At 43.8% G+C, this 27,988-nt stretch overlaps 7 protein-coding genes and 1 long non-coding RNA gene across 13 annotated transcripts; 5 read left to right on the top strand and 3 right to left on the bottom strand.

Annotated features, from left to right (window-relative positions):
- Positions 1 to 6: 6 nt before the first annotated feature.
- LOC6626339 (zinc finger protein rotund) lies at positions 7 to 1,995 on the top strand. Its single transcript, XM_002050641.4, has 3 exons — positions 7 to 179; positions 250 to 1,202; positions 1,255 to 1,995. Exons 1-3 carry the CDS (start codon positions 165 to 167, stop codon positions 1,286 to 1,288), a joined length of 1,002 nt encoding a protein of 333 aa, XP_002050677.1. The 5' UTR covers positions 7 to 164; the 3' UTR covers positions 1,289 to 1,995.
- Positions 1,794 to 4,138, top strand: LOC6626340 (uncharacterized zinc finger protein CG12744). Of its 4 annotated transcripts, none has more exons than XM_002050642.4 (4): positions 1,794 to 1,910; positions 3,011 to 3,358; positions 3,447 to 4,003; positions 4,064 to 4,138. In XM_002050642.4, the coding sequence occupies exons 2-4, from the start codon at positions 3,341 to 3,343 to the stop codon at positions 4,107 to 4,109; spliced, it is 621 nt and encodes a 206-aa protein (XP_002050678.2). In that variant the 5' UTR covers positions 1,794 to 1,910; positions 3,011 to 3,340; the 3' UTR covers positions 4,110 to 4,138. The 4 variants fall into 4 exon arrangements, with proteins under 4 accessions (XP_002050678.2, XP_032292070.1, XP_032292069.1 ...); XM_032436179.2 differs by having other exon boundaries at positions 3,011 to 3,362; XM_032436178.2 differs by having other exon boundaries at positions 3,011 to 3,366.
- A 1,890-nt stretch (positions 4,139 to 6,028) lies between these two features.
- Positions 6,029 to 13,416, bottom strand: Sec24AB (Protein transport protein Sec24AB). Its single transcript, XM_070210464.1, has 10 exons — positions 13,263 to 13,416; positions 9,106 to 11,783; positions 8,921 to 9,047; positions 8,363 to 8,862; positions 8,072 to 8,297; positions 7,389 to 8,011; positions 7,094 to 7,326; positions 6,931 to 7,028; positions 6,733 to 6,871; positions 6,029 to 6,675 (listed from the first exon to the last, which is right to left on the bottom strand). The coding sequence occupies exons 2-10, from the start codon at positions 11,746 to 11,748 to the stop codon at positions 6,564 to 6,566; spliced, it is 4,701 nt and encodes a 1,566-aa protein (XP_070066565.1). The 5' UTR covers positions 11,749 to 11,783; positions 13,263 to 13,416; the 3' UTR covers positions 6,029 to 6,563.
- A 146-nt stretch (positions 13,417 to 13,562) lies between these two features.
- On the bottom strand, positions 13,563 to 24,621 carry LOC6626342 (oxysterol-binding protein-related protein 9). 3 transcript variants are annotated; one of them, XM_002050644.4, is made up of 15 exons: positions 24,203 to 24,621; positions 22,163 to 22,291; positions 21,222 to 21,443; positions 21,079 to 21,156; positions 19,328 to 19,604; positions 18,498 to 18,621; positions 17,146 to 17,562; positions 16,934 to 17,085; positions 16,771 to 16,872; positions 16,536 to 16,710; positions 16,340 to 16,475; positions 16,186 to 16,272; positions 15,595 to 15,716; positions 15,394 to 15,499; positions 13,563 to 15,328 (listed from the first exon to the last, which is right to left on the bottom strand). In XM_002050644.4, exons 1-15 carry the CDS (start codon positions 24,323 to 24,325, stop codon positions 15,242 to 15,244), a joined length of 2,337 nt encoding a protein of 778 aa, XP_002050680.1. In that variant the 5' UTR covers positions 24,326 to 24,621; the 3' UTR covers positions 13,563 to 15,241. The 3 variants fall into 3 exon arrangements, with proteins under 3 accessions (XP_002050680.1, XP_015029108.1, XP_032292635.1); XM_015173622.3 differs by lacking the exons at positions 21,079 to 21,156; positions 21,222 to 21,443; positions 22,163 to 22,291; positions 24,203 to 24,621 and adding an exon at positions 19,678 to 19,863; XM_032436744.2 differs by lacking the exons at positions 18,498 to 18,621; positions 19,328 to 19,604; positions 21,079 to 21,156; ... (1 more) ...; positions 22,163 to 22,291; positions 24,203 to 24,621 and adding an exon at positions 17,766 to 18,089.
- Positions 15,807 to 17,157, top strand: LOC116651058 (uncharacterized). The gene is made up of 2 exons (XR_004304098.2): positions 15,807 to 15,977; positions 16,589 to 17,157. It is a non-coding gene; the product is annotated as an uncharacterized lncRNA (long non-coding RNA).
- LOC6626343 (uncharacterized) lies at positions 19,971 to 21,080 on the top strand. The gene has a single exon (XM_002050645.4). The coding sequence runs from the start codon at positions 20,054 to 20,056 to the stop codon at positions 21,035 to 21,037; it is 984 nt and encodes a 327-aa protein (XP_002050681.1). The 5' UTR covers positions 19,971 to 20,053; the 3' UTR covers positions 21,038 to 21,080.
- LOC6624815 (very long chain fatty acid elongase AAEL008004) lies at positions 22,587 to 24,028 on the top strand. The gene is made up of 5 exons (XM_002050646.4): positions 22,587 to 22,735; positions 22,832 to 22,928; positions 23,157 to 23,250; positions 23,317 to 23,566; positions 23,629 to 24,028. The coding sequence occupies exons 1-5, from the start codon at positions 22,720 to 22,722 to the stop codon at positions 23,979 to 23,981; spliced, it is 810 nt and encodes a 269-aa protein (XP_002050682.1). The 5' UTR covers positions 22,587 to 22,719; the 3' UTR covers positions 23,982 to 24,028.
- Positions 24,622 to 24,755: 134 nt separating the features above from the next.
- dpa (disc proliferation abnormal) lies at positions 24,756 to 27,935 on the bottom strand. The gene is made up of 7 exons (XM_002050647.4): positions 27,732 to 27,935; positions 27,367 to 27,677; positions 26,383 to 27,305; positions 25,945 to 26,316; positions 25,523 to 25,889; positions 25,008 to 25,460; positions 24,756 to 24,945 (listed from the first exon to the last, which is right to left on the bottom strand). Exons 1-7 carry the CDS (start codon positions 27,802 to 27,804, stop codon positions 24,850 to 24,852), a joined length of 2,595 nt encoding a protein of 864 aa, XP_002050683.1. The 5' UTR covers positions 27,805 to 27,935; the 3' UTR covers positions 24,756 to 24,849.
- Between the last annotated feature and the right edge of the window lie 53 nt (positions 27,936 to 27,988).

The raw sequence follows: 27,988 nt of genomic DNA, 5'->3' as shown, positions 1-27,988 counted from the left end.
CAAGCCCTGGTAGCGTGCATGTGTATGTGTGCGAAGTATATAAGGAACGTTTGAGAAGAAATTCAACTCAGTTCGTTGTGAAATTTCTAGATGAGCACAACTCGAGCTTAGCATTTGGCCACTGTATCAGCTAAAGCAACGCACAGAGATAAGAACTTAATATTATGGATCACGAACTTGTAAGTTAAGCTTATATTTGAAACTAATTGACAGCAGCGTTTAATAATTAATTGGCATATTCGAAAACAGCTGAACACGAAATTCGATTTGCCCAAGAGTCCGGCGCCAACTCTACACAATGACGATAGCGATGATGTAGATGATAATGATGTAGAGTTTGTAGGCACAATAGCGCCACCTGCTGGCGAATGGCATTGGCATCCCAATCAGAATCTGGGCACAGCGCCGCCGCTTTTAGTCACTCCCCCACTCTCCCCGCTGGGCATGGGCATGCAGCAGCCGAACATGCCGCTCCTGACCGCAATCCTGGCCCAGAATAACGGCGCCTATCCCCCTCAAGGCTATATAGTGCACATACCCTGCTTTCTGTGCCAACAACCCTTCAATGACATCGACAGGCTCCGGGAGCACCTGACCATGCACGCCGCACAGCTCAACTTCCATGTGCGACCGCCTGCATTGGATGCACCCAATGCGTGCCGCCTGCCCCCGCCAGCCGGGATTGAGGTAAACGCCCGGCTGGCAAGGAATACGTCAGATCCACCGACACAGGGCAAGGCCAGGACAGAAATCCACTGTGATTATTGCCCGAAAGTCCTCAGATCCACAATGTCCCTGCAGGCACATCTGAGGCAGCACCGCCAGCCCCATGAAGCCCAGAATAAATGGTGGACCAGAAAACAATTGAGATGCCCCATCTGCAAGAAGAGCTACAAGCGTGACAGCTTTCTGCTCAAGCACATGGCCTACAAGCACGGCGAACAGTTGGATCAGACCCGTACGGAGTGTCCTCCATGCCCGCCACGCCCGGCACCAGTTGCCGAACGGGAACCGCCCAAACGTTGCGTTTATAGCACAAATCTATTGAATGCCGTTGCGGCGGCCAACTACAGCCCGGCCACGGAATCCGCCGCGAAATACGTGCCGCCCAGCGACTCGGCCCACTCGGCTCGGCAGCTGGATCCCAGCCTAAAGGCGCCGCCCAAGCAAAAGTACGCGCTGCGTTCGCCCTACTTCAATCCGTAAGTCCGAAGTATATTGATATGTTTCCACACTAATATTCACTCTTTTTAGAAATCTCTGGGTGGACCACGATGCGTACATATAGAGAGAGAGAGAGAGAGGAATTGCGCTCATAAGGCTATATAATATTATCTATAGATTAGATTCTTAATCCTAAGTTAGTTTTTTAATATTTAAATCAGTTCAGTTTAAGTTGAAGCTTATCGCAAGCGAGAGCTTTTCCTACTTGGCAGCTAAGCTGTGCAAATGTATGTATTTCCTTCCATTGTTCAGAGCATCTGAACAATCTAGTATATATAATGCCCATATATATATATATATATTCTTCGATAAGAACTCCTCGTTTAGTTCGTGAAAAGGCAAACGAATGCGACACCAAAACGAATACCGAACCGAACTGAAAATCGCAAAGTTGATCAGTTCTTTATTTGCCCAGCTCCACAGACTATATATGCTATATATGCACTATATGGAATGAATCTGAATGTGCTGATAATGCAAAAATGGAACTCTCCACGACTAAATAAACAAAACGCCGTTGATAAAGCTTGAAATGCGATCGGTCGTCGCTCGATTTATAAAAACAACATCAGCATAAAAAGTCTTAGCAACAATTGCGATCCATTCAGTTGGGAACCAGCCCTAAGCCGGAAAGCAACAGGGATCTCGATCATATTACATTTGCGTGTGGAATCGTTGAATGGATCGTAAGTACAGTCAATCGTATTTTAATTCTGTGTTAACAATAAGCAAAACGATGCAATATATATTATATGTTTCATTATAAAAGAACTCTGTTTTATTTCACTAAATATTTGCATGGGGTAAGTATTATGTCTTTTCCAAGCGATCCAAGCTATCAAGAATTTAATATATCTTTTTACAAATCTTTACATTGAATTGAATTCGAATCGTTCAATAGATTTCTTTTAAGAAAGACTATTATCTTTTTTAAAAGAATCATAAAGAACGTTGAGTTTGTTGAAGATATCTTAAAACGATTCTTCCATATATATATATATGAATATCTATAAATATTTTGCGAAGATATCTTTTACGATCGTATGGAATAGTCGTGAGGGGTAGAAATTAATGGCACATCTGGTGAACATGTGTTCGCAAGGGTTTTCTCATTTTGCGCCTCTCCAAAATAACTGTTATTTCGTTATATTTGGACGATTTGCTGGTTTCATTGCCAAATCGTTTCTCAGATTTGCTCGAATTTGTACTTAGTGATAAGATTAATGTTAATTGGAGTGGAAACTACGATTTTCTTTAGATAATCCTTAATCAGTTAGACTTTATCGAGGGAATCTTAAAGTAGACTTGAATTTTAGGAAATAAATTTTAAGTGAGGTTTTAAATTCAACAAATGAGGCTTCATTTGAAATTAGTTCTTAGCGAAAGAAGAAATTTTACCAACAAGGCGAGTCATAAGTGAGCTCAGCTCTTCAAAGACTCTCTTAGCTCGGGTTACGAACATAGGAACCAAAAGTACACAAATTTGTTTACATACATACATATTTCTATGATTTACCGTTTTTTTTTTAATAGTTTTTTCGTCATGAAAAATATGAGACTTTCAAAAAATTGCGGTAAAATAATTATGAGACGAGTTTTAAGCATGTCGCAATGCATACATAAGTACACACATACATGCGTATGTAAATACGGTTATGCTAAATTATACAGTTATACATAAGTACATACTGTACACACCACTGTTCGTAGCATAGATAAGAGCCAAAACGATATTTGTTTTTTGTTTTTTGTTTTGACTTTAACCGTCGTATTCTTTTGCCTTTAGTGTTGTACACACATGCACATGCATACACACTCACACCCACACACAACAGACACACACCCTTAGGATCTTACTATCGCATTGAAACGCAGTTCGGCTTTGCGCCGCTCGCAGTTGTATTTTTATGCTCGACAGAGACGGAGCTAGGAAAGAGAAACGGATGCAAAGAAAGGAAAAAAACAATTAAAACCTTAAACAACGCCGCAATACAATAATCCCAGAGGAAACAACTATTTAGACTTGTATACAGTTATATACACATACTGAGTCAAATAGAATATATAATATTTGCACACAAACATTTTGGGGCTTCAGCGTAACCTTGGCAGCAGTATGGCGTTTAACTTGCATGTATGTATGTATGTATAAGAGTTATAAGAGTTCGATCTCTACGTTTAGTATAAGTAATTAAGAAATTAACAACACTGACCTTTTGCAGCTGAGAGATATGCTGAACCAATTGTCATCGCTGTCAACTGATCAAATTCCTATCGAAGCACGAAATCAATTAATGTATAAGAGAGCAGCTGCCCAAATGGAAGAGAGCGAATATGACGACTGTCCCAATGTGGAGCTGGAGGAGGGTGGCATCAACTGTTTCCTCTGCCAGCAGCTGTTCACGGACATTGATGAGCTGCAGCAACACTTTCTGACTCATTTCGCGGAATGTCCCGCAAATACAACTACAAAATTCTTCGAATGCGATGTTTGCGGCCGAAGCTTACGCTCCGAACAGGAGTTGCATAAGCACCAGGAACGTTTCCATGCGGCACACCTGATTAAAAAGGATATCGAAACTCGAAATCGATTTCAATGTGAAAAGTGCAATAATGTCTACCTGAGCCTCGATTTCCTGGAGAGACACATACAATTGGCGCACAATGTGGGGCAGACGTTTGGCCAGGCTCCTCCTGCACAGCCGCAACAGATGACAGTTGTGTTTCTCAATCCACCTGCAAAACAAAAATATCCACCAAGGTCGCCCTTCTTCAATCCGTAAGTCTTGATTACAAGTTTTCCAACTTCATTGTAAATACTTTTTCTTTTTTTTTGTAGAAATCTTTGGTTAGACTGCGATGCCTATGTATCAACATCTCAATGAGTAATAAATTTCATTCGCACAAAAACATGCATATTTGGGATTTTCTTTCATCATGCGAATATCTAACTTTATCTCTATGTATAAAACTGTTTGTCCTGGCTGACTGGCTGATTGGTGATCAAGGCACAGTCCACTAGAGTTACCTTATCTGATTCAATCTGCTTCAAACAAAGTTCTACTTAAAAACATAATAAACACATGTTGCGGGGAATTTGGGAAATTTCACCCGCAACAGTGGTAAATTGGCGGAAAACGGTTGTACGAAAGTTTTCTCATTACCGTCCGATCGGTTTACAATCTTCGAGAAAATTTATTTGAAACATGCCACGGAAAAGGCCTGCCAATCATATTCTCGGTCAAAATTCATGCGAAAATAAACACAAGTATACATACATGCATACATATATACATACACACATACATATATATATATATATAGATATATATATATATATATATATATACATACATACATACATATATGCATGCATACATACATACATACACACATACATACATACATGCATACATACATGCATGCATACATACATGCATACATGCATGCATACATACAAACATACACACATACATACATACATACATACATACATACATACATACATACATACATTCCTACATACATACATACATACATACATACACACATACATACATACATACATACATACATACATACCTACATACCTACATACCTACATACCTACATACCTACATACCTGCTCCGCCCCCTTGGTGCTCCTCCGGCTCCTCAGCTTCCAGCGTTGAAGCCGCCTGCGCCTAACTTCTGGGTGAAATCTGCGACCCTTACTTAAATTTTTGAGAATCGAGGAGGAGAGCAGCTTCAACAAAAACGTTTTTTTTATTTAAATTTGCCGCGCAACAAGACAAATTGTTGTGCTATTGGTATTTTATGCGACAATATACATGCATACATATGTTACATACATATATACGCACATACACAGACGTACACACATACACACAAATACATACATACATTAATACATACAGACAATATCTCGAGTAAATAAATTCGGATTTTGAAGAGATATGCATTTTATGACTAATTCAGTCGCTGTAGAATAGAACAAAAACTTGATCCGGGCAGAGCCGGGTAATTGTTAATAGTATTTGGACATACAAATTATTTGCTTTATTTAAAATTTTATTTTTGCTTTCTATTTATATTATATATGATTTATAGTTTATAGTACAACATACGTTTATTTAATTTCGCGCGGAGTTAATGAATTTCAATGAAATAAATTGAATATTCGCAATTCCTTGAATCGTATAAAAGTTATTACCTGCAACTACTTTGCTTGTGTGTGTGTGTGTGTCACCTTGAATTACCTAAGTGTGTTTTTCAATTATTTACTTGCATTATTATGTATAATATATGTTTGTTTTTAAGCTTAAGACAAACGCTCCTTAAGCAGTCCATGCATTATCAAACAATACCAACTATATATATATATACCTACTGTTCCCAATACAAACATTGAAATAAGTTGGCTAACTACATACTTTAGAACGAACTAACTGCATACCATCGATTTGTCAATCCAATACCTTATAGATTAGACTATATAAAATTATTATTTGGAAAATAAATACTACGGAAAACAGCTGAAGCAAAGACAAAAAAGCAAAGCAATAACAAGCAAGCAATTAAATATTATAAATAGGAAAACAAATTGAATTAATCGCAGAAAAAAAAAATAATATGATTTTATATATAATAATTAAAGGCTTTGTTTTTTAGAAACGCAAAGCACTTGTGTGACTAAAAACAATATACAATTTGGGTTTATTGCTATAATAAATAACTTTGCTCTTCACTCTTCTTACAAGTATTTGCAGGCTATGAGGACTAACAAAAAAAAAATTGTGACAGCTTTTTGCCTTTCATTGTTTATTGTTTTTGTAATTATTTTGTAAGTTGTTTTGCTTCTTTTTTATTTTTAGTGCAACAAATCAACAAATAAATAAATATATGCACTTTTTTTTTTTAATTATCTATATCAAGGAGGACAACTATGTTTTTCTTTTCTCTCTTTTCTCTTTCTTTTTAGAACGAGCTACGATCTTCGCAATGTGCAGCTCTAGCTGTTACTTAGTTCTATTATATTAAACATTCTCATTCATTTACTTGTCTTATGCACTTAGTTTTACATATCTTTGTTTCGTGGAGTGGGGAGGGGGTGCTGGTTGTGGTGGTGGTGGTGGGGGATTTTATGAACATATGATGCGTATCTAATGTGAATCAGAGCTGGCTGCAGCAACTCCTCCTGCCTGGCCCGGCTTGTCTGTCTACCTTTTAGTCAGCAGAGTTTTTGTTAAATTTACTTTTTTGTTTAGTTTTTCTTTTTAAGTTCGGATAAACTCGTAATTATGTTGCATACAATAGTAGTAGGATTTTCGACTTATGTACTATTTAACCTGAGCCCGAATGTGTTGCAAAAATTCATAATATGACAAACTAGATTCACTGCGATCGTCCGTTAATCTCTCAATAAACTGCGCCTTCGCAGTGCTCGTATCCCTGCAAGAAGCAATTAAAATAAGCATTTGATTTGACAGGAACTACATTGGCACTCACCTGATAATTTGCACTAGCGGCGCGTAGGGCTTGTCGTAGTTCAGACGCTGTATAAAACGCTTGAGCGCATCGTTCTCGGCGCTGACCACGTTGGGCAAACCGTACACATAATCGGCCAGTTCAGAGGTCGAGCTAATGCCTGCAGATGAGTTGCGTTAATATCGAAGATAATTGGCACAATCATTGAAATTAATTTACCCAGCAAAGCTTGCAGCACATCGGTGGGCACATTAATGCCGACATAGATCATAATCAGCGTGCCGCAGTCCATCACAAATATTGAACGCGAGTCCAGGCTACAAGAAATTGGAGCCATTAGCGAGAGCTCAATCGATATCTAGGGATGGGGTTAAAAACTTACTGCTCCGCAGATAGTTGCAGGCGTTGCATTTCTGGCAGCAGTTCATCATCATCGTCGTCGTCATCCTGCGTTGTGCTCACATTGGTGTGGCGCACATGGTAGACGAGTGCATCGATTTTGTACAGCTCGGGATAGATGTACTTCATGAGCTGATCCAGTGGCATCGTTTTCATGTTGTCCATTGCGAAGACGCGATCATCCAGGCGCGTGCTGGTGCCCACGCGAAAAGCGGGCTACGGGACAAAAGAGCAACAATTAGATACACCAATTATGAGAATTATGGGTTGGCACTCACATGCTTGAGCAGTGCCAAAATGTAGAGGGGCAGCAGGGCCAGGCTTCGTGGTGCTATCAGTTGGCCACTCTGGCCGGAGGGCAGATTTTGTGCAATCTTAAATGCATTGAACACGTCGATGGTCGCATTGATGAAGGCGTCCCGTGCATCCGATAGATTCGATGCTGTCGAACGATCCACTGCCATTTTGGAGAGCAGGCCGACAATGGCTTCTGTGTCGGCGGCATGCATTACCTCAGGCAGGGACGAGGTCACCGGCAGGCACACAGTATGGACACGTATGCGTCGTTCGCCCTCGCTGTTCGTATAGAGCAGCGCCGCTTGGAAGCAAATGGTCTTGACATCGGTGAGGCTCTCCTCGTATGATATCTGCATGCCATAGCCGGCATCCGGATTGACATTGGGCAGCGACAATAGATCCGTGCTGCGCACAAAGAAGTTGCCATGGAATGTGTGCACCTGCAAGCCACGTGTGCAGCGTATACGCATCACCGCCTCAAAGCCGATCTTGCGGGTGAGATAGCGCTTGAAGCACTGCTTAAACGATTCCACCATATGCTGTTTGGTCCTCTGGTAGAGCGGAAAGTGGTGCACACAACCACCGCTGTGTTTACTAACGCCGGCTGCGCAACATGACAAAGGATTAGTTCACATCTATATTTCCTCCCTGGGTAGAGACTTACATATGGTGGCCATGTCGCTATACTGTTGATTCATCAGAAACAGATCGACTGCAATCTGATAGCCGGAGCACTCCAGAGCGAAACGCTTGTAGAAATCCGTCGCAGGATTCAGATGGGCCACATCTTTGGCCGAGCGATTGTTGGGATCTTCTCGCGCTTCCAGCGCCCCGGGTCCCTTGTTGGGAAGGCACGATTGAAATACGGTTATACGTCCGCCAGATGCTTGCTGTGTACGTGTAATAAGAATTATATAAATTAGATGCTTCAATTATATTGCCGCCGAGCGCTCACCATCAGCTTAAAGGCCACCTGCAAGGCCGCACCCAGGGCCGAGCCCGGATCATGGGTGTGCGCAAATCGTTTGGGCAACTGCTTGAGCAGATCCCTTACCAGTTCCTTGCACTCCTTGAGATTAACCAACAAACTGTCTGGGCGCGGCAAGAAGGGATCGTCAATATCCAGCAAGGTCATCTCGTGCGGCTGATTTAGACCCTCGGCCATGCTGTAGAAGTGCACAAAGCTATCGTAGCATATAAAACCCACTTGGGTGCGCGCATCACCCGGCATCTCGTCCAAATGGCGATTGAGCACCGAACAGGCTGACTCCAGATAGCCGCTCTGTTGCGCTATTATCGACACATCGAACAGAAACAGATACATGGCCGGCTGCGGTGGACGCAGCATGTACTCTGACGGCGCTATGAACTCGATGGTGCTGGAGCGCACCTCGGGTCGTCGTGTCACATCGCCATAGGTCTTCGTAGCCGGATCGAACTGGAAGTCCTCGGGCACTGCGCATTGGAGTACATTAATCAATGGGAATCTACTCATAAGCTTGGCTCAACTTACACTCATTGACGCGATAGCAGAGATTGCATTTCCACATTTTGCTGTCCACAAAGTAGACAAACGGATTAATATAGGTGCGGCACAGGCGGCAGCGCACGATATTGACGCACTGTATCACGGGCAGGCTCTGTGGAAACAGCTAATCGTTAACAATTTGTTAATTTGAAGAGATTTCAAGCACTTACGTTGACATCGCGAAACGGATGAATGACTATGCCGAGCGGCAGACGCGACTTTTGCAGCAGCGAATTGCTCTCCGGGATTTTGGCCAGCGTGCAGCGCATAATGCTCGGATTGCAGTTGATAGACTCGTGGAACTGATTGTGCAGCACAACCTTCGGCGGCGCAATCGTTGCCGGCGACAGTATATGCCGGTTCTGCATCAGATCAACGGTATCCTGGCCCCACAGACGACTGAAACCCTGCTGCGTCACACTCAGCGGTTGCTGCGCCACGCCCTGCGCCTGATACTGTAACGGCGCACTGCCCGGCTGCACGCCAAACATTCCGGGTGCACTTAACTGCTGTTGTTGCTGCTGCTGCTGTGGCAGCGGTTGCATCGCCTGTGGAAACGCTTGCTTATACGGATATTGCTGTGGATGGGGAAGCTGTTGCTGCTGCGGGATCTGTTGCTGCTGTTGCAGATGCTGCTGCTGCTGTGGAGGATGTTGCTGTGGCATTTGCTGCTGATGCTGGTGGAGCTGCTGCTGTTGTTGCAAATGTTGCTGCTGTTGCAGATGCGGCTGTTGTGGAGGATGCTGCTGCTGTTGCAGATGTTGCTGCTGTGGAGGATGTTGCTGCTGTGGATTCTGCTGCAGTTGCTGCTGTAGCTGTGGCTGCTGTTGCTGCTGTGGCTGCTGTTGCTGCTGCGGCTGCTGTTGCTGCTGCGGCTGCTGTTGCTGCTGTTGCTTCTGCTGCTGCTCCATGGTTGTTGGCGGTCCAAAGGGCGGCAGCTGCACCTGCGATGCCATACGCTGATTTGACGGCAGCGGCGGCGGCACAAAAGCCTGCGGCTTTTGCAGTGCAGTCGGCATGGCGGGCATAGCACCAGCCAACGGCTGCCACATCGGTGGCCGTTGCGCTGTTGGCAGCGCAGCGGCACTTTGCGTATTGTTGTTCTGCTCCGCGACAGCTGGTGCAGGTGCTGCCGGCACTGGCGCTCCCGGCACTGGCGCAGGTATGCCGTATGCCAGTTTCTGTCCGGTGGGCGGCATTGGCCTTGGCACCATCTTGGGTGCTGCCGAAACGGCGCCATACACGTTCGCTGGACTCCCGTTGCGGGGCACGGTGGCATTGAACGGCACAGCCATGGGATTGGGCAGGCTGGGCGCCAGTCCACTCGATGCCAGCAATGTATTGGCGCCGCTGGTGTCCAATTTCGGCACGGGCCCAGCCAGGCCCGTTGCCACGCCACGGTAATCCTTACGCGCAAAAGACGCGGCCGGACTAGGTCCATTACTGGGATTCAAATTCATGTTCTGCATTTGGCTAGCCATACTGGAGACCTGGCTGACGGGTGGTTGCGCCTGCTGGGACGGCAATGAGGCGCCCGACTGACTGGCCGGCTGTTGAGGTGGCGGCAACGTGGGACACGACTGGCTGATCGCTAGCTGTTGGGGCGGCATTGAGGCGCCCGACTGACTCGCCGCTGGCTGTTGTGTAGAACCCGACTGACTCATCGTTAGTTGTTGCGACGGTAATGGGGTGCCCAATGTGGAGCCCAAGTTGCTGGCAGACGGCGGCATTGAGGCGCCCAATCCATAGCCCGACTGACTGGCCACTGGTGAAGACGTGGAGCCCGACTGACTCATTGTTGGTTGTTGCGTCGTCCTTGAGGCTCCCAATGTGGAGCCCAAATTGCTGGCAGACGGCGGCATTGAGGCGCCCAATCCATAGCCCGACTGACTGGCCGGTGGTGATGATGTGGAGCCCGTCTGACTCATCGTTGGTTGTTGCGACGGCGTCGAGGCGCCCAATGTGGAGCCCAAGTTGCTGGCAGACGGCGGCATCGAGGCGCCCAATGCGCTGCCCGATTGACTGGCCGGTTGTTGAGGTGGCGACAACGTGGAACCCAACTGGCTGATCGTCAGTTGTTGCGACGGCATTGAGGCGCCCAAGTTACCGGCAGACGGCGGCATTGAGTCGCCCAACGTAGGTCCCAGTTGGCCAGTGAATGACTGCTGAGCCGGCGGCATCGAAGTGCTCGAGACGCCCTTCGACTGCTGCTGCTGCTGCTGCTGCTGCTGCTGCTGCAGCGATTGCATTGAGTTGCCCAACGGACCCGCCATAAACTGCTGCTTGGATGGCGTTACTTTTGGTGGTGCAGCCGCCTCCGCCGAGACCAAGCTGGCATTGCCACTGACCAGACCAGGCGATGCGGTGCGCGATGAGTTGGCGCTCAGTGCACCATTGCTGCCATTGGTAATGGGCGCAACTGGCGCGGCGGCTGTTGTGGGTCCGTTCAGCGTGGGCGGACGCAGATGCACGGGCAGATTGGTGAGCGGTGCCGTCGGCGCTGGAACATTGCTCATGGCTGGCGGCAGAAATTTGTTCTTCGCATTGTTATTGAATTGAGGTGGCAGCAATGCAGAGCCAGTGGGCGTGGCATTTATGGGATACTGCGTTGGCTGTTGAGGGAAATGATGGGCTGGCTTCTGCGGTGCAACGGGCTTTTGCTGCTGCGACGGCTGCTGTTGCAGGTAAATCTGCTGCTGCTGCTGCTGCTGGAGCTGTTGTTGCTGTTGTTGCTGCTGCGGCTGACCATTAACCAAGCTGCCGGAACTGCCATTTGGCGCGGGTGGCACAAAATTTGTATTGTATGCTGACATTCTGCGTTGGGCACAATTCAATTCATGGAATGCAGCTGAAAAGATAGAAGGAGGGAGAAGAGTAAGTAAGTAAATAGTTGAAAATAACAATTGTTCTTGCTTATTGGCAACTGGTAACTTATTTGCCTCCGTTTCATTAGATGTGGCTGAATAAGATGCTTTTGGTATGGAAATCTCTACGAAATATGGATGGCAAAATAGATTTTAAATCCAATTCCGGAATACCATGCCCATGTCTGATAAATGTATGGAATATCTTAAATTGATTGCCGCACGCAGTTGTCTAATTTGACGTGTTGGGTCTGTACGTGAAGGCCGCAGCTGGGGAAACTATTGTTGTTGCCTTATCTTATCGTCTCAATGGCAGAACCTTTATAAAACCAGAACTAGTTGACTCAGCTCTTTGCATAATCGCTGCCAAACGTGCTCAGATAACAACAACAACAACAACAACAACAACAAGAACAGACGCTATATGAACTAGATTTAACATATTTAGTATATTTGTTAAATATAATAGATACAAAACTTTATTTATTTAGCTGGCTGGCACTTTGCTTTGGCACCATTATTTTCCGGCACAATTCATTTGAATAATACATATATAGCCTAAATCAATAACAACAATAATCCGCTAACACCCAAAAACAAAGCGGGAACAACTTGAATTTTTAATTCACAACAAAAGCTGACAGCAATTGCCATTTGCATTGCACTTTGCGTAACGAATTTTTCTTGAACTTCTTGTTCGCTTTTTTATGGAGTTTATGCCCTATTACAGGGCAAGAATCTTTTCTAGCTGTTACTTTTGAGCTGTTTCGGCATTTGTTAATTTAACTAACCGCACAGAAGCGATTACTAAAGTGAATAATATTAATTATTATAAATTATAGATTTCATTCGATCGAAAAAGTAACTTTCCAACACTTAGAAATTCGAATTTTTACTTCTCCAAAAGTTGGCAACACTGTTTTCCAAAACTAAGCAAATTGTATGCAAACAGCCTAGCTACTGATATATATATATATATAGTTATTATATACAGTCTGTAAGGTAGGGTATTTAAAATGCAGCTACCCAAAGATAACTTTTCGTTTTTCACTGGAAGAATGTATCAAGCTACGTGGTATTCAATTTACACACTGCGAAAGCGAACAAAAGCGACGCAGATTTGGCTTTATAAAGTCGGTGGACTTGATAAAGCGTTTATTGAACTGGGAATGCGACATTGAAAGTGAGCTTAAGCTTTGTATGCCTTTACTGCTACTGGTGCTTCCTGCCGATCAGTTGCTGCTGCTGCTGCTGCTAATTATGCGCTCTAACAAAGCTGTTAAATATTTGTTGCGTTTTATCAACCGTAATTGGCCATGTGATAAGACTAACTACTATTTGCTGGCATAGTACAGAGCAAATTATTCTATCAGCAAACGTTGATGATGACGTCGTCGTCGTCGTCGTCGTCGTTGCCGGGCAGTGAACGGAGTGTAAGGGCATTTTCCTTTTTTTAAGCTTACCTTTCTTGTCAATGTTGCCAAACTAATGGGATCGCTGGAAAAAGGGCGTTGGAACGTATGTTTGTGTGTGTATGTGTGTACTTGACCAGCACTTGCACTTTGTAGTTGGCTCTTCTTCTTGCCCTGCGCTCGTTAATTGACTTCTGTAGCATGCACACACTTTTCACTGCGTTTTCGCCCAATGCTGTGTGTATTATTCTTCTATTGTGGTTGCAGTTGCAGTTCCAGTTGCAATGGGGCGTTTTGTATTAATAATTCCTTTGCAATTGGCACGCAACAAACGAAATTTCTATTTTTCTCTTCTTTTTTTTTTTTTTGCTGACAATGAACAACGGCGCTGCCTTGCGGGCTTCGGCCTCTATCGCACACACAATCACTCTCGCTCTCTGTTAATCAGTGAGCGATTTTCGCGTTTTCGCGTATGTATTTGGTGCGTACTTGTTGAATTTATTTAAACACTGTTCCAGCACCGATTCACCGTTTAATTTAATGGACCAATTGCGTGCAAAACTTTTTGCATTGCAATTTCAGCCTCTAAATACACCTAAACACTAAAATTTAGAGCCACGTCAATTTGTGAAATAAGCTGGCACCACTACTAAATGTCAAACTGCAGCGTTGCCACTGTTCACAAATCAGGTTCAAATGAACGAACTCCTTGGCGCGTAACTCACAAACTTTCAAAACCTGAACGTATGATATTTATTTGCACTAACAATGTTTATTTTGTAATAATAGTATAATGGCTGATTTATATTTTATGTGGGTAGTGTGTTTTATTTTTGTATAACTTCTAGGAAGAAATTCGTTAAAATATTTGTATGTAGGCATTTCAGTATTGCTTTCATCTTTTTTATTCATATGTGGCTGTCTGTATATTTGTGTATATTTGATTATTTTTAACAATATTAAAAGCGTAATATTCTTTATTCGTTTCATTTTGCGTTAACTTTGCGTGAGAGTATTCGGTAGTTTACAAAGAACAAAATATAGCTTTGCTGTGCGGTAGTTGAAATGTTGGCAAATGCCAATTAAATTATATGCTAACTATATTTGAATACTATAAATTGATTTTTTTGCCTTTTGCAGACATTTCGTTGGAGTTTTAGCTGCGGGTTTGTAAGTAAAGCTTTCTTCTTTATTATTGTGACAATGGAATTTAATAAAATATATAATACTAAAGTTAACGTTATTTGTTTTATTTGACAAAATCAATTGTGCTGTTGCCTAAACTTTTGAAAACAGGAATTAATTGTTAATAGTATTTGTATCTATTAGATATCATTTGTATTGTATTTCATCTATTAGAGTCTTTTATTTAAAAAATAGAATTTCTATGCTTAAATCTCTAACATTTTTCTGTAATCTACAACTTTCGTATTACATATCGCATAATGTGTTTTCATATCGTAAAAGGTATTCTTTTAGGTGTTCTCTGTTTTGCAGTTTACTGCGATTGCCTTTGAAACACGCTAGTACATATGTAATTAATAATATGTTGCTTTATACGAGTATGTTGCGTAGAGACTATATATTAAATTGTTTGCTCTCTATATTATTATTTATTGCAGTTTATATTAGATTTATTAAATTTCAACCATTGTTTCTTTAGGTGCTTACGTTGTTTCGTTCAACTATTGCTGCTTTTAACTGTCTACTTAAACTTGGCGTTTGCTTTTCTGTTTGTTATGTGTGTTATGTGTATAACTATTTACAATTATTAAACGGACACTAGATGTTTCCTTATCGCTTATCTCATATCTCATTATTCATTATACTGTAAAACATTAAGTTTCCTGCATATGTTACGTTGTATCGTCGTCAGTGTTTGTGTCTGGGGTTTGCGCACTTCAGGATATTATACAATTATTGAGGCTTCTCATTCTTGATATGAATCACATATATCTTTACATGGAAATATAGATATATATGACGAAAAACATTGGTGTTGGCGTTTCTTCTCGCTGCCAATTCATGCATTATCTTTTGGCCTCCTTTTCCTGCAAATACATGCGCTGACTCAGCGGCTTTGTATATATCCAATTATCGCCGACCGGTTTAAAGTGCTTTGAGTAAAATTAAGTTTATAAATTTATAATATTTTACCCCAAACAGCATAAATCTAGCATACCTTATGCTCCCAAGCTAAGTCGTATTCCTTGCGAACCTTGGCCTGATCACGCTGCTGCTGCTCCACAACAAATTTGGCATTTGTGGCGCGCTCAATGTCATTAAATCTATTTAGGATGGAGTTTAATATATTATTTAAATGTAAGTTTAATTTCTAAATAAATAAATGCAGCTAGTTAGTTATGCAAAATAAGAATTTTACTTGAGTCCCGCAGTCACTTCCTTCCAAACACGCCGCGATTCATATTCATCCTGCTCAACGATTGGTCGAACTTGTTTCTTAAATATGGGTATGCGATTTACGTCGACGAATACTTCGGTTTTCTAGAAAATTAGAGATTCACGTGGGTAGTCAGCATATGAGGAAACAAAAACACAGAGAGTCACAACATCTACACAACAATATGATGTAGTGGGAGTTCAAAACGTGGGCAGGCAGTTTAGTATTGGTTTTGGTTTTGTTTTGGGTTCAGGTTTAATTTTCTAGATAAACAAAGTAAGCACACACAGAGAAATGTGTTCCCAAATTATTTAAGAGAAAAGTACAAGTATCGCTAAAAGTAAACTGGAGCAGGTTAAAGATAGGTAGGTAAATAGGTGGATAGGTTGAAAGTTGGAAAGATAGTTAGATGTGGCTGCCAGCTCGTAGTGTTGTTCGAGGCAGCGTATAAGGCGTTTACAGAAAAGGATAGCCAAAAAGGGTTTTAACTTTAACAAGTACATTAGCAAAAATTGTTAAATATACAACTCTACACACAAGTATTATAACTTAGGTTGCCAACATGCAACTTACGTTCTTATCATGCCACTTGGCCTCCATTAGTCCGCTCCACTCGCCGGCAATCGAAACAAAAGGCTTCTTATCATTGGGCGAATAGATCTAAGTAGAGTTATATAACGCATTATATATTTGGGAAATTATATATATATATCTTTTTTTAACGCACCTCGGCGCTGACTTTGTTGCGCTTGCCGCCATAAAAAGGCTTTGTGAGAAACTCCACGTTGGCATAGTAGCCGGTCTGTGGGCATTTGATTTCGACTGAGCCGCCCAGCTCAATCCAAGGCACCGTTAAAATAGACCTTGAAAAAAGCGCAAGCATTTCATTAATGTTATTAATAATATTTTTAATTATTACATACCTGCCATAACCGTTTGGAAACGTAACAATGTACTCCTCGCTGCGGTCCACCAGGGTAACGACACCCTCGCCAATGTTGTGCACGCCAATGGATAAGCCCAGGAATTTCGATTTCGTCCAGACATGAGCAGTAAATGTTATTTTCTTATTGTAATGCTCTGCATAAAAGGCTGAAACTGTAAAGCAAAAATGCCGATCAATTGATGCTTACGGATTCGTGGCGAGAGTTAACCCACTTGGCGGATGATGCGACACTTGCTCTGCTAAAAATGTTAGCTGATCCCGCCGGCACCAGGGTACAGGACCGTCACGCACCTCCTTTTCATCTTGGGTTTCACCTGCAGCATAGAAAACAAATTATAAACAACGAATTGGGTCAGCTTATTGCTATGGTGCTACCTGGAATATCCCAGTGGCACTGAAATACTTCGCCCAGTATGGGATTGTAAGGCTTTTTGGCCACCGCGCTCTTACGACCCGCATGATAAGCGCTCATATACCAACGGCAAACCTGCACAATGCGATCGCGTGGGTCATCCAGCTCCGAGATTCTGGAAATAATTTTTCTTTAAGATAATTATTTTCTTTTATGAAATATAGAGCCAACTTACTTGAGAAACAAATCGGGATGGGCAAAGTAATCGGCATACATTTCGAGCAAAGAGCGGCGCTCCAAGATGAACGTGGGCAGCACCACCTTGGTGAGATCCATGCCGATCTTCACCTGCGACAAGAGATGCGTTATCATTGAACCGTGCGCTTCCATGCTGAGATCCATCTCCTCCTCCTCTTCGTATAGTGCATCATAATCGATGCCATTGTCATAGCTAGACGAGCGAGAGCTTGGCACTTTGCTCGACCCAGTCTCATCGATTTCCGGCAACTTCGAATGCCCAACAGTTGTTGTTGTTGTTATAGTTGTGGTAGTTGGTTTTGCTGCTGTGGCTCCGGCCAAATCGCCGGCGCCAACATAACTGTCCTGCGGCTTTTCGTGCGTGGGCGATGTCTCTGCAAAGCCGCGCGTGGCGCTGCAAATGAATTCCAAACTTGTTGATTAATATTCTGTACGCCAAATGACCTGGATCTGGATGTATGTAGAATTTAAATCTTTAAATGATGTCAGCCTTGGCACACGCACGCGGCTCTCAACGTGCCTTGGCTCAATTACAATTTATAAAACGGACACACACGCACACACTTACACACGAACACATTTGCAAGAGGTGCTTACCTTAGGCTAACGCGACGTACCCACTTCTTAAACATGGCAACACTAGCGATGCTGTCGGATGTGGATGCGAATGCAGTTTAAGCTGCATACGAGTCTTTAAAATGGCGATTGCAAACTTTTGTTTTGCCTACATTGCGGCGCCAGCTGTGCGCAACAAAGCAAACAGCTTATACATACACACCACATACACACACACACAAAAACCAAGGAAACACAATTGCATACACACACAGAAACATAAATCAAAGTGGATACTATGAGCAAATCGCCATTTGAAAGAAGGAACTAAATTGAAGAATGGCGCACAGTCAACAGTCGACGGTCAGCGACGAACGCAACTACAAACTGACAGGACGAAATCGTAAATTGCACGATGTACCCCGGAGGCCTGGGCAAAGGACGACAACAACTGCTTGTCAGCTGTGACGTGTTGGCGTTGCCAAATCGGCTGACGTTGCAGCTTGCAAAATTGCATAAATTATTTACAGGCGACTGACCAACTTAAGCACTATGCACGCAAATGTATGTGTTTCGGATACCTGTGCTGCAATTTGCATTGAGCATGCGCCCTCTGAATACAATTTTAAGAGAGGCACCTATATATACATATGCAAGCAAACATGTATGTATGTATATACAGTACATACTTTGCGGTTGTACGCATTTTTGTAGCCGGCATCCGTTCACATGGCAACGCTGGCAGATAACTGTTGTTTATCTGTGCACACTTACCATCCAATTGGTGAGCTACCCACACTGGTAAACGGATCATCGTAGGCATCATAAAAGTCTTCTTCACCTTCGCTGCTTGAATAAGAGGTTTCGGGTACGACCAGACCTAATGGCGCAGTGGTGGCTGTAATGAAACGAACACATGCATACATATATCAAGCAATTGCATTTTACGCAAGTTTCAATTGCCAATTCATCGATTAGCAACTCATTAACAAGCCACTGGGGCCATACATATGCACCCAACATACATACACACATACGTATGTGTGCGACCCTGAATGCATGTAATGGCATATTTGGTTCACCAGCACTACATACATAATGTGCATAAAATGCTTGCAGCGGCATACAGAAGTTTTAATACCCTATGGAAAATATTGCTCAGTATTGGACAATAAAAATGTTTACGTTAATTACCAGTCAAATTTAAAATGAAAAATGTTTTAGAAAATTATTTATATGAGCTCCGGAAAAAGCTTGAAGCTGTTATAAAAATTATAAAATGAATGTAAATAACAGTCTAGTGGATCTTTTCCATCTATCCTGTTCAATAAAAAAATAAATAATTCATCGGAAATAAATATGACAAAGCTTCTAGTAACTAAAATATTTTTCATAAACTGCTTACAGATAAACTGCTTCTCAAATAGTTATCCATGCAGAAACAAAGAGATAAGATAATAAAAGCACATGCAGATTATGCCATTGCAAATCCCTGCACTAATTCAAGATACCCGCTCTAAGTGTAAATCAAACACTCAAATCTAAAGAAACATGCAGCGAAAATGTGACCGTCAGAATGTATTTTACAGTTGGATGACATTTACCGTTTTCCGTTGCTGAATCATCCTCATCGTCGCCCGCCAATTCGCTCTTGAGAGCGTCGTTCGCCTTGCCGCTGCCCCCGCTGCTGCTGCTGCTGCTGCCGCCGCCACTGCGACCCATGGCCGCCGGTCCCGTTGCCGCTGCCATCAACATGCCAGACGTTGTTGTTGTTGTTGTCAGCGTAGTGGTGGGGCCATTGTAAATGCCATTGATGGGGTGTGCCATATTTTTGGCAATTTGTAGACTAACAATCGAGTGTTTGATATGATCCAACATGGCCTGCAAATGCAGAGCATCAAAACAAATCAAATTAGAGAAGAAATAAAAAGCCAAGGCGAAAAGGTGTCAAGACCTCGATTAAATAACCATGTCGGATGGACTGCACCGCCTTTCCGGCTGCCTGTTTATTATTTTTGTTCCGCAAAAACAGTTTGCCTCGAAGTTTGCCAAAGAAATGAACAGCTGGGTTGCGACTGCAGCTGGCGCGAGCTCGCAAAATTTCCCATACAACCACCTCATGCATATCTAATAATACACCCGGCTGGGCCCAGCTAAGGCTCTAACCCTGAACTTGCATTGCAAATCAATATTTCATCTGCTCGCCTGCCAAAACTGTGACTAAAAATTCCAAAACAACAAAAAAAAAAAAAATGTTATAAACTAATTGTAAAGCATTTCACATTGTTCACACACACACACAAAAAAAGGGGAAATTATTCTGGCTAAATATGGCTGAGGAGCTGCTTGATCCCATGGAGCATAGCATAGACGAGCTACGTGACCAGTTCGAGCGATACAAGATGCGTTGTGCACAATTGTTTAATGCGAAAGACGCCCAGGAAGATAAGTTACTCATGGAAAAGCAGCTGCAGGATCTACGTGCGGATTTAGAAGAGTTGCGCACAGAAATGACAATTCTGCAGATACGACAGTCGGAACTGATTGGTTGGCACGATGCGGATGCCATCGAGGATGGCGAGCAGTTCGAGGCCGACGCCAAAGCTGCCAAGCTGGAGCGAACAGAGTTGGAGGAGGAGTCGGATGGCAGGCTGATTATCAGCTGCGGCTCGAGCCCGTGTGTGTTTGAGCATTGCCGCCGACGCGTTGATAGCCAGCTGCTATTGCTGCACTACCTCTGCGATCACAATGAGACGGTCGCCTCACAGCGCTGCCACAAGCTGTGCGAGGACCAGCGTGTCGTGCTGTCCTTTGATACCCGCAGCTGTCACTTTAAGCAGAACCATGTAATTGGACTGCTCGCCTTTAGCGGCTCTCCGCTGCAGCAGCAGGAGCAACAGTTGCTGGCATCGCCGCAGGAGCATGGCCACCTGGCCAGCGATGTGCCCGTCGTGGTGCTCATTTGCAAGACGGCCGCCAATTCTGCACTGAGGGATAAGCAGCTAGGCAACCGCATTCTCACACATGCCAATCCCAAGGATCAGGTGTTTGTCATTTGGCTGGCAACGCCAAACGATCAGCTGCAGTTGAATGCCGCACTGAGACTGTGCGGACGCGATGCGGCCCTACAGGCTAGCACCATAGTGGCCGTGCGCCAGGTGCTTCAAAGCCAGGACACGTGCCACTTTATGCCAGCGGATGCCAGCCATTGGCGTCTATCCTTTGGCGAGTTGCAAAACATTTCGAATAACTTTCGCGACGAGCTGCATCTGGAGATTGCCCTAACTGAGCTGGGTGGCAGGTTGTTTGTTTAGTTATGCCTTTGGCTGCTTAATAAATGTTGCGTCTAACTCACACTTGCATTGTCCTGCAGCGCCTTGCACTTGGCCTGCTCCGCGGCGTCGCTTAGCTCGGCGATGCGTTTGTCCAGCGCCTGTTTTGGGAGTAGAACTCAATTACACAACAGTTTGGCTGCATATAAAAGACTGGCACACTTACATTGGTTTGGTCTATCATTAGCTGCAGATAGGCATCCGCTTCGGAGACACGTCGCCCCACCAGCTCCAAGTGATTGGCCCGTTTGCTGCTCGACTCCTTCGTGTAGCCGCCGGCAAGGTAGAAGGCGCTCTGACTGTCCCACAGACGCGAACGATTCGCGTGCCGTCTTATTGTGTCCTCCAGACGTCGCACCCACTGCTCACGCTCATCGCTGTGCCGAGCCTGTCGTTGGGCGGTTACGAGGTTCGGTGTTTGGTGTTTGGGTTTGCCAATAAGTTTTATCGTTACAATAAGTTTGAGCAGCGGCGCCAAAGCAAAAGGCGGGGTGCAAATGCAGAGCCAAAAACGAAATCAATGAAAATAAATAAATGAACTTGACCGAGAGTTTGGGTGTGTGTCAATCTGAGTGGGTCTTCAGAGTTCAAAATCATATCAACATTTATTTGGATACCCTGTAAAGCGATTGCAATACGTATATTCCATGTCTAGACTATTATAGCAAAAGAGAGGGTATTATAATTTTGTCATGAGTTATGTAACGCATAAAAGAAGACATCTCCGACCCCATAAAGTATATATACTATAAATCGGTTGATACAGTCATGTCTGTATGTTCCTCTATCTGTTTCTATGTCAACTACTCTCTCAGTTTTAAAGCAAAAGCAAAATATACCGTAAGGCAAATGTCTAGAAGGGTATCCCTAAAATCCATCTGGGTATAAAAACTCATCTCTAAAAGATCTGTGTAAAGGTTCCTTTCAGAAGTGTTTTACCCCCATCCTGTAGAAAACTGGAGCTCATCGATTCCGGCCAATCTCGTTTACAAACCTAAGCAAAAATCTTGGTACAAACAAGACCGAAATCGGTTTTTTCGCCAATTTTATATAGAACATTATTTTATACAAACAATAATTTATACGATTTCACAGAATGACAATTACCTGAAAGTGAAAGGTCTTGTGATCCACAGTTATGGTGAATGTATTATCCTCCTGATCGTCGATGCCAATGAGCGCATCCTTGAGACGAACGCAGCCGCGTCGCACGCCTTTCATCATCTTCTCCTTGGACTGTAAATGTTAAACATAGAAACACTTAAACAAATTAAAACAATTGTAAAAACTACGCAATTTGTAGCGGAAAAACTTTGAGAACGCATCGGTCTTGTCTGTGACGTGTGCCCGTAGGCCAACGTCAGGCAAGAAAAACAAAACACAAAAAAAAAAAAAAAAAAAAAAAAAGGCGAAATGGTCAACGACACAGTTTAAAATGAGTTGTTGTTGTTTTTTTTTTTGGTATTTTGCATAAATTAATGGTGTTTGTTACGAAGCTAAGCGATTAAAAATCAATGCGAGCATTTGACAATTGCCCAGATATCAGCGATAAGTCGGTCGCATTGCAACGTGAACAGTCTCGGGGCTAATCGGCACGGATTAATCCGCCAAATACGCAGGACTCTTAGAGTAAACTTTCACAAAAAAAAAAAAAAAAAAAAAATATGGATGCGCCAACAAGTGAGAATCTGGGGCATACTTGTTATTTCTTCAAGTGCTCAATTAAACTTTATACATGAATAAATATATATATTTATATATATATACTTTTTTAAGCACAAGATTTTGATCATCCTGCGGTAATGTCGACGCCTTGGTTTATGCTCGGCGCCTTGGCTATATATTTGCTATTAGTTACGAAGCTGGGACCAAGGTGAGTAGTATTGAATCGAGTTCTCAGCTATAAAATGTAGAATTTTAATACGATTTTAAGAATAATTTAAGCTCGCCCTCTACACTTTGTACATTGAAATAAAAACAATGGCAAGAAGTTAATTAACAATTCAATTGAGCTGTACTCTATTCGCCTAATCCGCGCGTAAGGGACTCAAATTCTAAGTTTAATCAAATTGGAACTTTTTTTGTTGTTGTATATTTTAAGCTATATGCACGCTCGAGCGCCGTACGAGCTGAAGAAACTGATCATAGTTCATAATATTGTGCAGGTCATATCGTGCATATTCGTTGTCTACGAGGTGGGTTTACACATGGCCTTTAAACTGGTATTCTTTTGAGTATTAGGAATTTGGATAACTTTGCAGATATTGCACATAACCGAATACACAATCATATACTTTTGGAGATGCAGCGTCTTGGAGGAGACGCCCGAGCGTATGAAGCGTCACTTTCGCTTGGCGTATTTCCTCTTTTGGCTGAAGCTGTCCGAGCTCATGGAGACAATGATATTTGTGCTGCGCAAAAAACAGAGCCAAGTGACCAAGCTGCATGTGTTCCATCATATAACCACAGTAACACTCATCTATATGCTGATCAATCATAATCGCAAAAATGGTGCGTGAACTGTTCCGTAGTTTTGCCAAGTGTATATTCATATGTGATTTCTCATCTTGCAGGCTGCGATGCGCTGTTTCCCATCCTGCTCAACTCCAATGTGCATATTATTATGTACATGTATTATCTGACTGCCGCCGTGGCGGATAAGTCCACGGTGCGTGCTTTGATGCCAGTTAAGAAGTCAATCACAGTTATACAAATGACACAGTTTATATTAATTATGGTCCATGCCACATTTGTATCGATGAATTGCGGCGTGGACAAGAAAGTCTTTATATATTTCATATTTGTGATTATGCTCATGCTCTACGGGTTCTACGACTTCTATCGCAGCTCCTACCAGAGCTCGCAGCGCAGAAAAAGCGAAGCAGCAGCAGCCGCCGCAGCCGCAGCTCAGGCAAAATTACGTTAAATAAATAAATGTATATATGTATAAATGTGTTCACACAAACAAACTCATGTGTATACGCATTTTTTGATTAATTGGCGACGTTGATTGCGGGAAGCGACTCGGTTAAATTGTCGTTGACTGGACAGATAAGATAACAATTAACGCAGCTCCAATTTAAGTAGATAAACGCCAAAAAGTTTCCATCACTTGTCAGATGACAGACAGAAGTGAGGATCACTTACCGTATAGTAGGACAGCAGGCCCGCATTCTCGTCCAGAACGAAGAAGCGATACTGCCAGCCCTTCATCACGTTTGTCCATTTGCTCAGTGTGCCCTCCAATGTGCCGGCCGAGGTGGATGCCATGTTTCAACTGCTGCTGGGGCTGCGTATGCTACAGCTAATGGGCGCCGATGGGGATGCCGTTGCCACTGCCACTGCCAATGCCGCCGTTGTCAGCTGATCTCCTGGGCTACCGTTTGGGCGGTGTTTGAGTGCGATGTTCGCTGGTGTTTATGCCTGGTGACGCAACAGTCCTCCTACTCGCTCGTTCAATCCAAACTTTACTACGCCTGTAGCAGGGCTTGGAAAAACAAAGCATTTATTGTTATGCCGTGATTGTGCCTGCTTATTAATGGTTCGCTTGTTGTCTCGCTCAATAGAGCGAGTGAGGTAATCGGAAAAAGGGTTGTCAGTGCACGCAAATTTCGCTGGTATTTTTACTTTCTTCAATGCGGTAACACTGTCTTTTTGTTTACATTCAATTAATCGGCGGCAAAAACTTATCGGACAGCACTTATCGAAAAAACTATGAAATTGTGAACTTTATTTAAAAACTGTTTTCTTACAACTAGGAATGAATGAATGAATGTTTTTATGCTGCAATGAAATTAACAAATTCGTATAGTGTTCTTGCCCATAACCACTATCGCGCCCTCATCTTGCACCTCTTTCAGGGCATCTTCAAACTGTTCGCGTGTAATCATCTAAAAATAAGAATGAAATTAATGTATTTATAAAGTAAACAGAATTTAAACAAAGAACTTACAATCTGGGAACCTTCCTTAATCTCCTTAAATAGCTTCTGGTACGGCACTGTCGGCACTTTACCCTTCTTTTTAAGATTCTCTTTGATGGCAGCCACCAGATCAGCGCGTTTCTTGCGAGCTGCTGTAGACAGGCCCGTGGTGAGGATGCCAACATCGATTTTACCCGACAACGGATCTGTTGCCGATTGTTTCAATGCCTCGCGATGCAGTCGCCAGGCCTCCTCAACATCTTGCAACTCGACGGCATTGCTTAGCCGCACCTTGGCGTGCGCCTCCGATAAACGTATCAAGCTCTCCAGTTGGCGTGGATAAGCTGAAATCTGACCACGACCAGCGCCCACCTTGCGCATGTCTACGTACGCCTGAATTAGACGCTGTTGTGCCTCATCCGACAACGTGGGCGAGAGGTGCTCTCGCGCATAGGCAATGTAGTCACGCAACACGCTCATATCCTGTAAAAAAACAGGGATAAATACAAACTGGCAGATGTGAGGTCTTAAAACTGAAGGCTTACAAACATGGTGTCCTCCTCCTCGTGACGGGTTACATAGTAAAGGGATACCAAATGGCTGGCCAAGCGCTTGTCGAAGAGCTCATCTTGTGGGTCCAATACCAGGAAAATCAAATCAAATCGGGACAGCAGCGTATGCGGCAACTGTACATTGTCGATGATATTTTTGCGCTTGTTCCACTGAGACTCGGCAGGATTGGCGGCGGCCAAGATAGAAGTGCGTGCATTCAGCTGACAAATGATGCCAGCTTTGGCAATGCTCAGAGTCTGCTGCTCCATTACCTCGTGCAGCACACTGCGCGTCGAATCGTTCATCTTATCAAACTCATCTATGCAACAGACGCCATTATCGGCCAGAACGAGAGCGCCCCTAATATATAATAGATATTTTTAATAAAGTTCATATTTGAATTCGCATTACGTACGTTTGCAAGACCAATTGACGTGTCTCCGGATCCTTGGTCACATAAGCGGTCAAACCTACAGCGGAAGAGCCGCGGCCGGAGGTATACTGGGAACGTGGCACCAGATTATAGACATACTGCAGCATTTGTGATTTGGATGTACCGGGATCGCCGCAGAGCAGCAGATGTATCTCAGATCTAAAGTTTTGGCGGCCAAGTGTCGAGTGCTTCTTCTTGGTGCCGCCAAAGAGTTGCAGCAAAATGCCCTTCTTGATGTCATCGTTCTCGTAAATGGACGGCGCAATGGCGCGTGCCAAGCGATCGTATATATCAGGCTTCTTCGACAGCAACTGCAGCAGCTCAATGCGTTCCGGTGGAAAGATGTGGTCCTTGCTGCAAGTAAAAATGAAATAATTTAGCCAAAATGGACAAATCAGTGGTAATTAAATAGAAACTCACCCCTCCTCCTCCTCGTACAGACGCTTGTTGTCCACCTTACGGAAATGCACCACATCGACGTGCGTCTTGTACACGCTCTTCACATTCGGTCCCTTACCCCTCAGGGGCGTGGCTCGATAGATGCCAGTGACAGTAATGCGATCGCCAGGCTGCACTTTGTCCACCAGATCGTTGTGTGCATATAGCAGGACATTGTGTGGTGTCTGTCCGGCAGCCATGTCATCGGGCGATTCCTGCAGCTTAATGAGCTGTTTGTCCGTAAACTCACTGCGATTGTGTATGATCCGGAAGCAGTGATTGGTGTTGCAGTTGGTGCACAGTGTTGGCTGCGCAATGCGTCCACGATCCACCTCGACGGTGGTGCAGAAGGAACAAATGTTGCACATGAAGAACGCCTCACGCATTTCCGGTATGACGTTCGAGGAGCGAATAACCATGCCGCTAATACTAATCAGTTGATCCATATCCTCTGGGTTCAGAGAGCGCATGTTGCGCGTCTTATCCGCATTGAAGGGACGTACCTGAATCTGGTGCTCCAACAGGGCGGCCGGATAACGCTCAAAGAACATCTCATTAATGGCCATGTCAAAGCCGGGTATTACTTCCTGGGGATAGCATATCAATTGTCGATATAAATCCTGATCGAATGTTTTTAAATGCGCGCAATTGAGATTTAGATAGGGCTCCTCCAGCGTGTGAATCTCCTCCAGCTTTTGCAGGTACAACGGCTGATTGACATCAATGTTTTCGGAAATTTCATCCTGCTCGGCGCTTGGATCGATGAAGCGCATAATAAACGATTTAAACTTGGACTTGCATTGGCTAACGACCACATTGGTGCCCCAGACGACCAGTTGTGGTGCTGCCGAGGACTCGGATACAGGATCTGTGGGCTCCGAACCCTTCTCGGCTATGGTTTCCAGCTGCAATGGTAAACAGCTTAGATACTCAAAGTCAAAGCAAATAGCTTATCCTGCTACTTACACCCGAGGTGCCACCAATGGCCACTTGGCGCATGCGCTTATCCGTGCGTATATCTGGGCGCGCACGCAATGGTGTTCCACGAATGCCGGAACGCGGTGTACGTATAGAGCCCATGGAGCTGGGGGTGCCGTAGTTAAGGGGCGAACTCAAATCAATCTCACTCATGCCGCCCAAGCCACGCGCCGGACTCGTGGCGGGCAAGCTAACATTAGCCGGCGACGTGGGCGGCAAACTAATGTTATCAGAGGGCCGACCGGGCGCACGACCAGGCCCCATACGCATCGGTGTTTCTACATCCTGCGCGGCAATGCCTGCATAGACATTTACATATGTACATGACAACTTTTGTAATCTCAAAAACTTACCTCTGGTGGGGGTACGCGCTCCTTGTTTTGGTGTGCCAGATCCGACATTGGGCGAACGAGCGGGACTTGACATTTTTTGTTAGTTTTATATGGGTATCAGTTTTACGAGTTCCACAACAAATAGCAGCACTTTTTAATCTGTTTGTTGACGAGCCTGTGGACAACGCGCCGTCTTTGGCTTTGCGCGGGAAATGTTGACAGTTGCAGCTGTGACGCAGACGCGCAGTGTTGCCAAATGGCTGCAGGTAAGTGTGCAG

This window comes from Drosophila virilis, chromosome 5 (genome assembly GCF_030788295.1).
Source record: "Drosophila virilis strain 15010-1051.87 chromosome 5, Dvir_AGI_RSII-ME, whole genome shotgun sequence".
Classification (NCBI taxonomy): domain Eukaryota; kingdom Metazoa; phylum Arthropoda; class Insecta; order Diptera; family Drosophilidae; genus Drosophila; species Drosophila virilis.
The sequence above is the reverse complement of the archived record's forward strand: the minus strand, read 5'-3'. Positions and strand labels throughout refer to the sequence as shown.

Excerpts from the sequence above, each read along its gene's own strand:
- Sec24AB (XM_070210464.1), bottom strand. The coding sequence starts at position 11,748 with ATGTCAGCATACAATACAAATTTTGTGCCACCCGCGCCAAATGGCAGT. Across the intron at positions 7,327-7,388 it reads TTTTGGCACTGCTCAAGCAT|CCCGCTTTTCGCGTGGGCAC; the intron begins GTGAGTGCCAAC and ends TTTGTCCCGTAG. Across the intron at positions 6,676-6,732 it reads CCGCTAGTGCAAATTATCAG|GGATACGAGCACTGCGAAGG; the intron begins GTGAGTGCCAAT and ends TGCTTCTTGCAG.
- LOC6626339 (XM_002050641.4), top strand. Across the intron at positions 1,203-1,254 it reads CGTTCGCCCTACTTCAATCC|AAATCTCTGGGTGGACCACG; the intron begins GTAAGTCCGAAG and ends CACTCTTTTTAG.
- LOC6626340 (XM_002050642.4), top strand. Across the intron at positions 4,004-4,063 it reads AGGTCGCCCTTCTTCAATCC|AAATCTTTGGTTAGACTGCG; the intron begins GTAAGTCTTGAT and ends TTTTTTTTGTAG.
- LOC6626342 (XM_002050644.4), bottom strand. The coding sequence starts at position 24,325 with ATGGCATCCACCTCGGCCGGCACATTGGAGGGCACACTGAGCAAATGG. Across the intron at positions 17,563-18,497 it reads GGTAGCTCACCAATTGGATG|CGCCACGCGCGGCTTTGCAG; the intron begins GTAAGTGTGCAC and ends ATTCATTTGCAG. Across the intron at positions 16,873-16,933 it reads GTGCCACTGGGATATTCCAG|GTGAAACCCAAGATGAAAAG; the intron begins GTAGCACCATAG and ends TCTATGCTGCAG.
- LOC6624815 (XM_002050646.4), top strand. Across the intron at positions 22,929-23,156 it reads GTTACGAAGCTGGGACCAAG|CTATATGCACGCTCGAGCGC; the intron begins GTGAGTAGTATT and ends GTATATTTTAAG. Across the intron at positions 23,567-23,628 it reads CAATCATAATCGCAAAAATG|GCTGCGATGCGCTGTTTCCC; the intron begins GTGCGTGAACTG and ends CTCATCTTGCAG.
- LOC6626343 (XM_002050645.4), top strand. The coding sequence starts at position 20,054 with ATGGCTGAGGAGCTGCTTGATCCCATGGAGCATAGCATAGACGAGCTA.
- dpa (XM_002050647.4), bottom strand. The coding sequence starts at position 27,804 with ATGTCAAGTCCCGCTCGTTCGCCCAATGTCGGATCTGGCACACCAAAA. Across the intron at positions 27,678-27,731 it reads AGCGCGTACCCCCACCAGAG|GCATTGCCGCGCAGGATGTA; the intron begins GTAAGTTTTTGA and ends ATGTCTATGCAG. Across the intron at positions 25,890-25,944 it reads CGTCAATTGGTCTTGCAAAC|GGGCGCTCTCGTTCTGGCCG; the intron begins GTACGTAATGCG and ends ATTATATATTAG.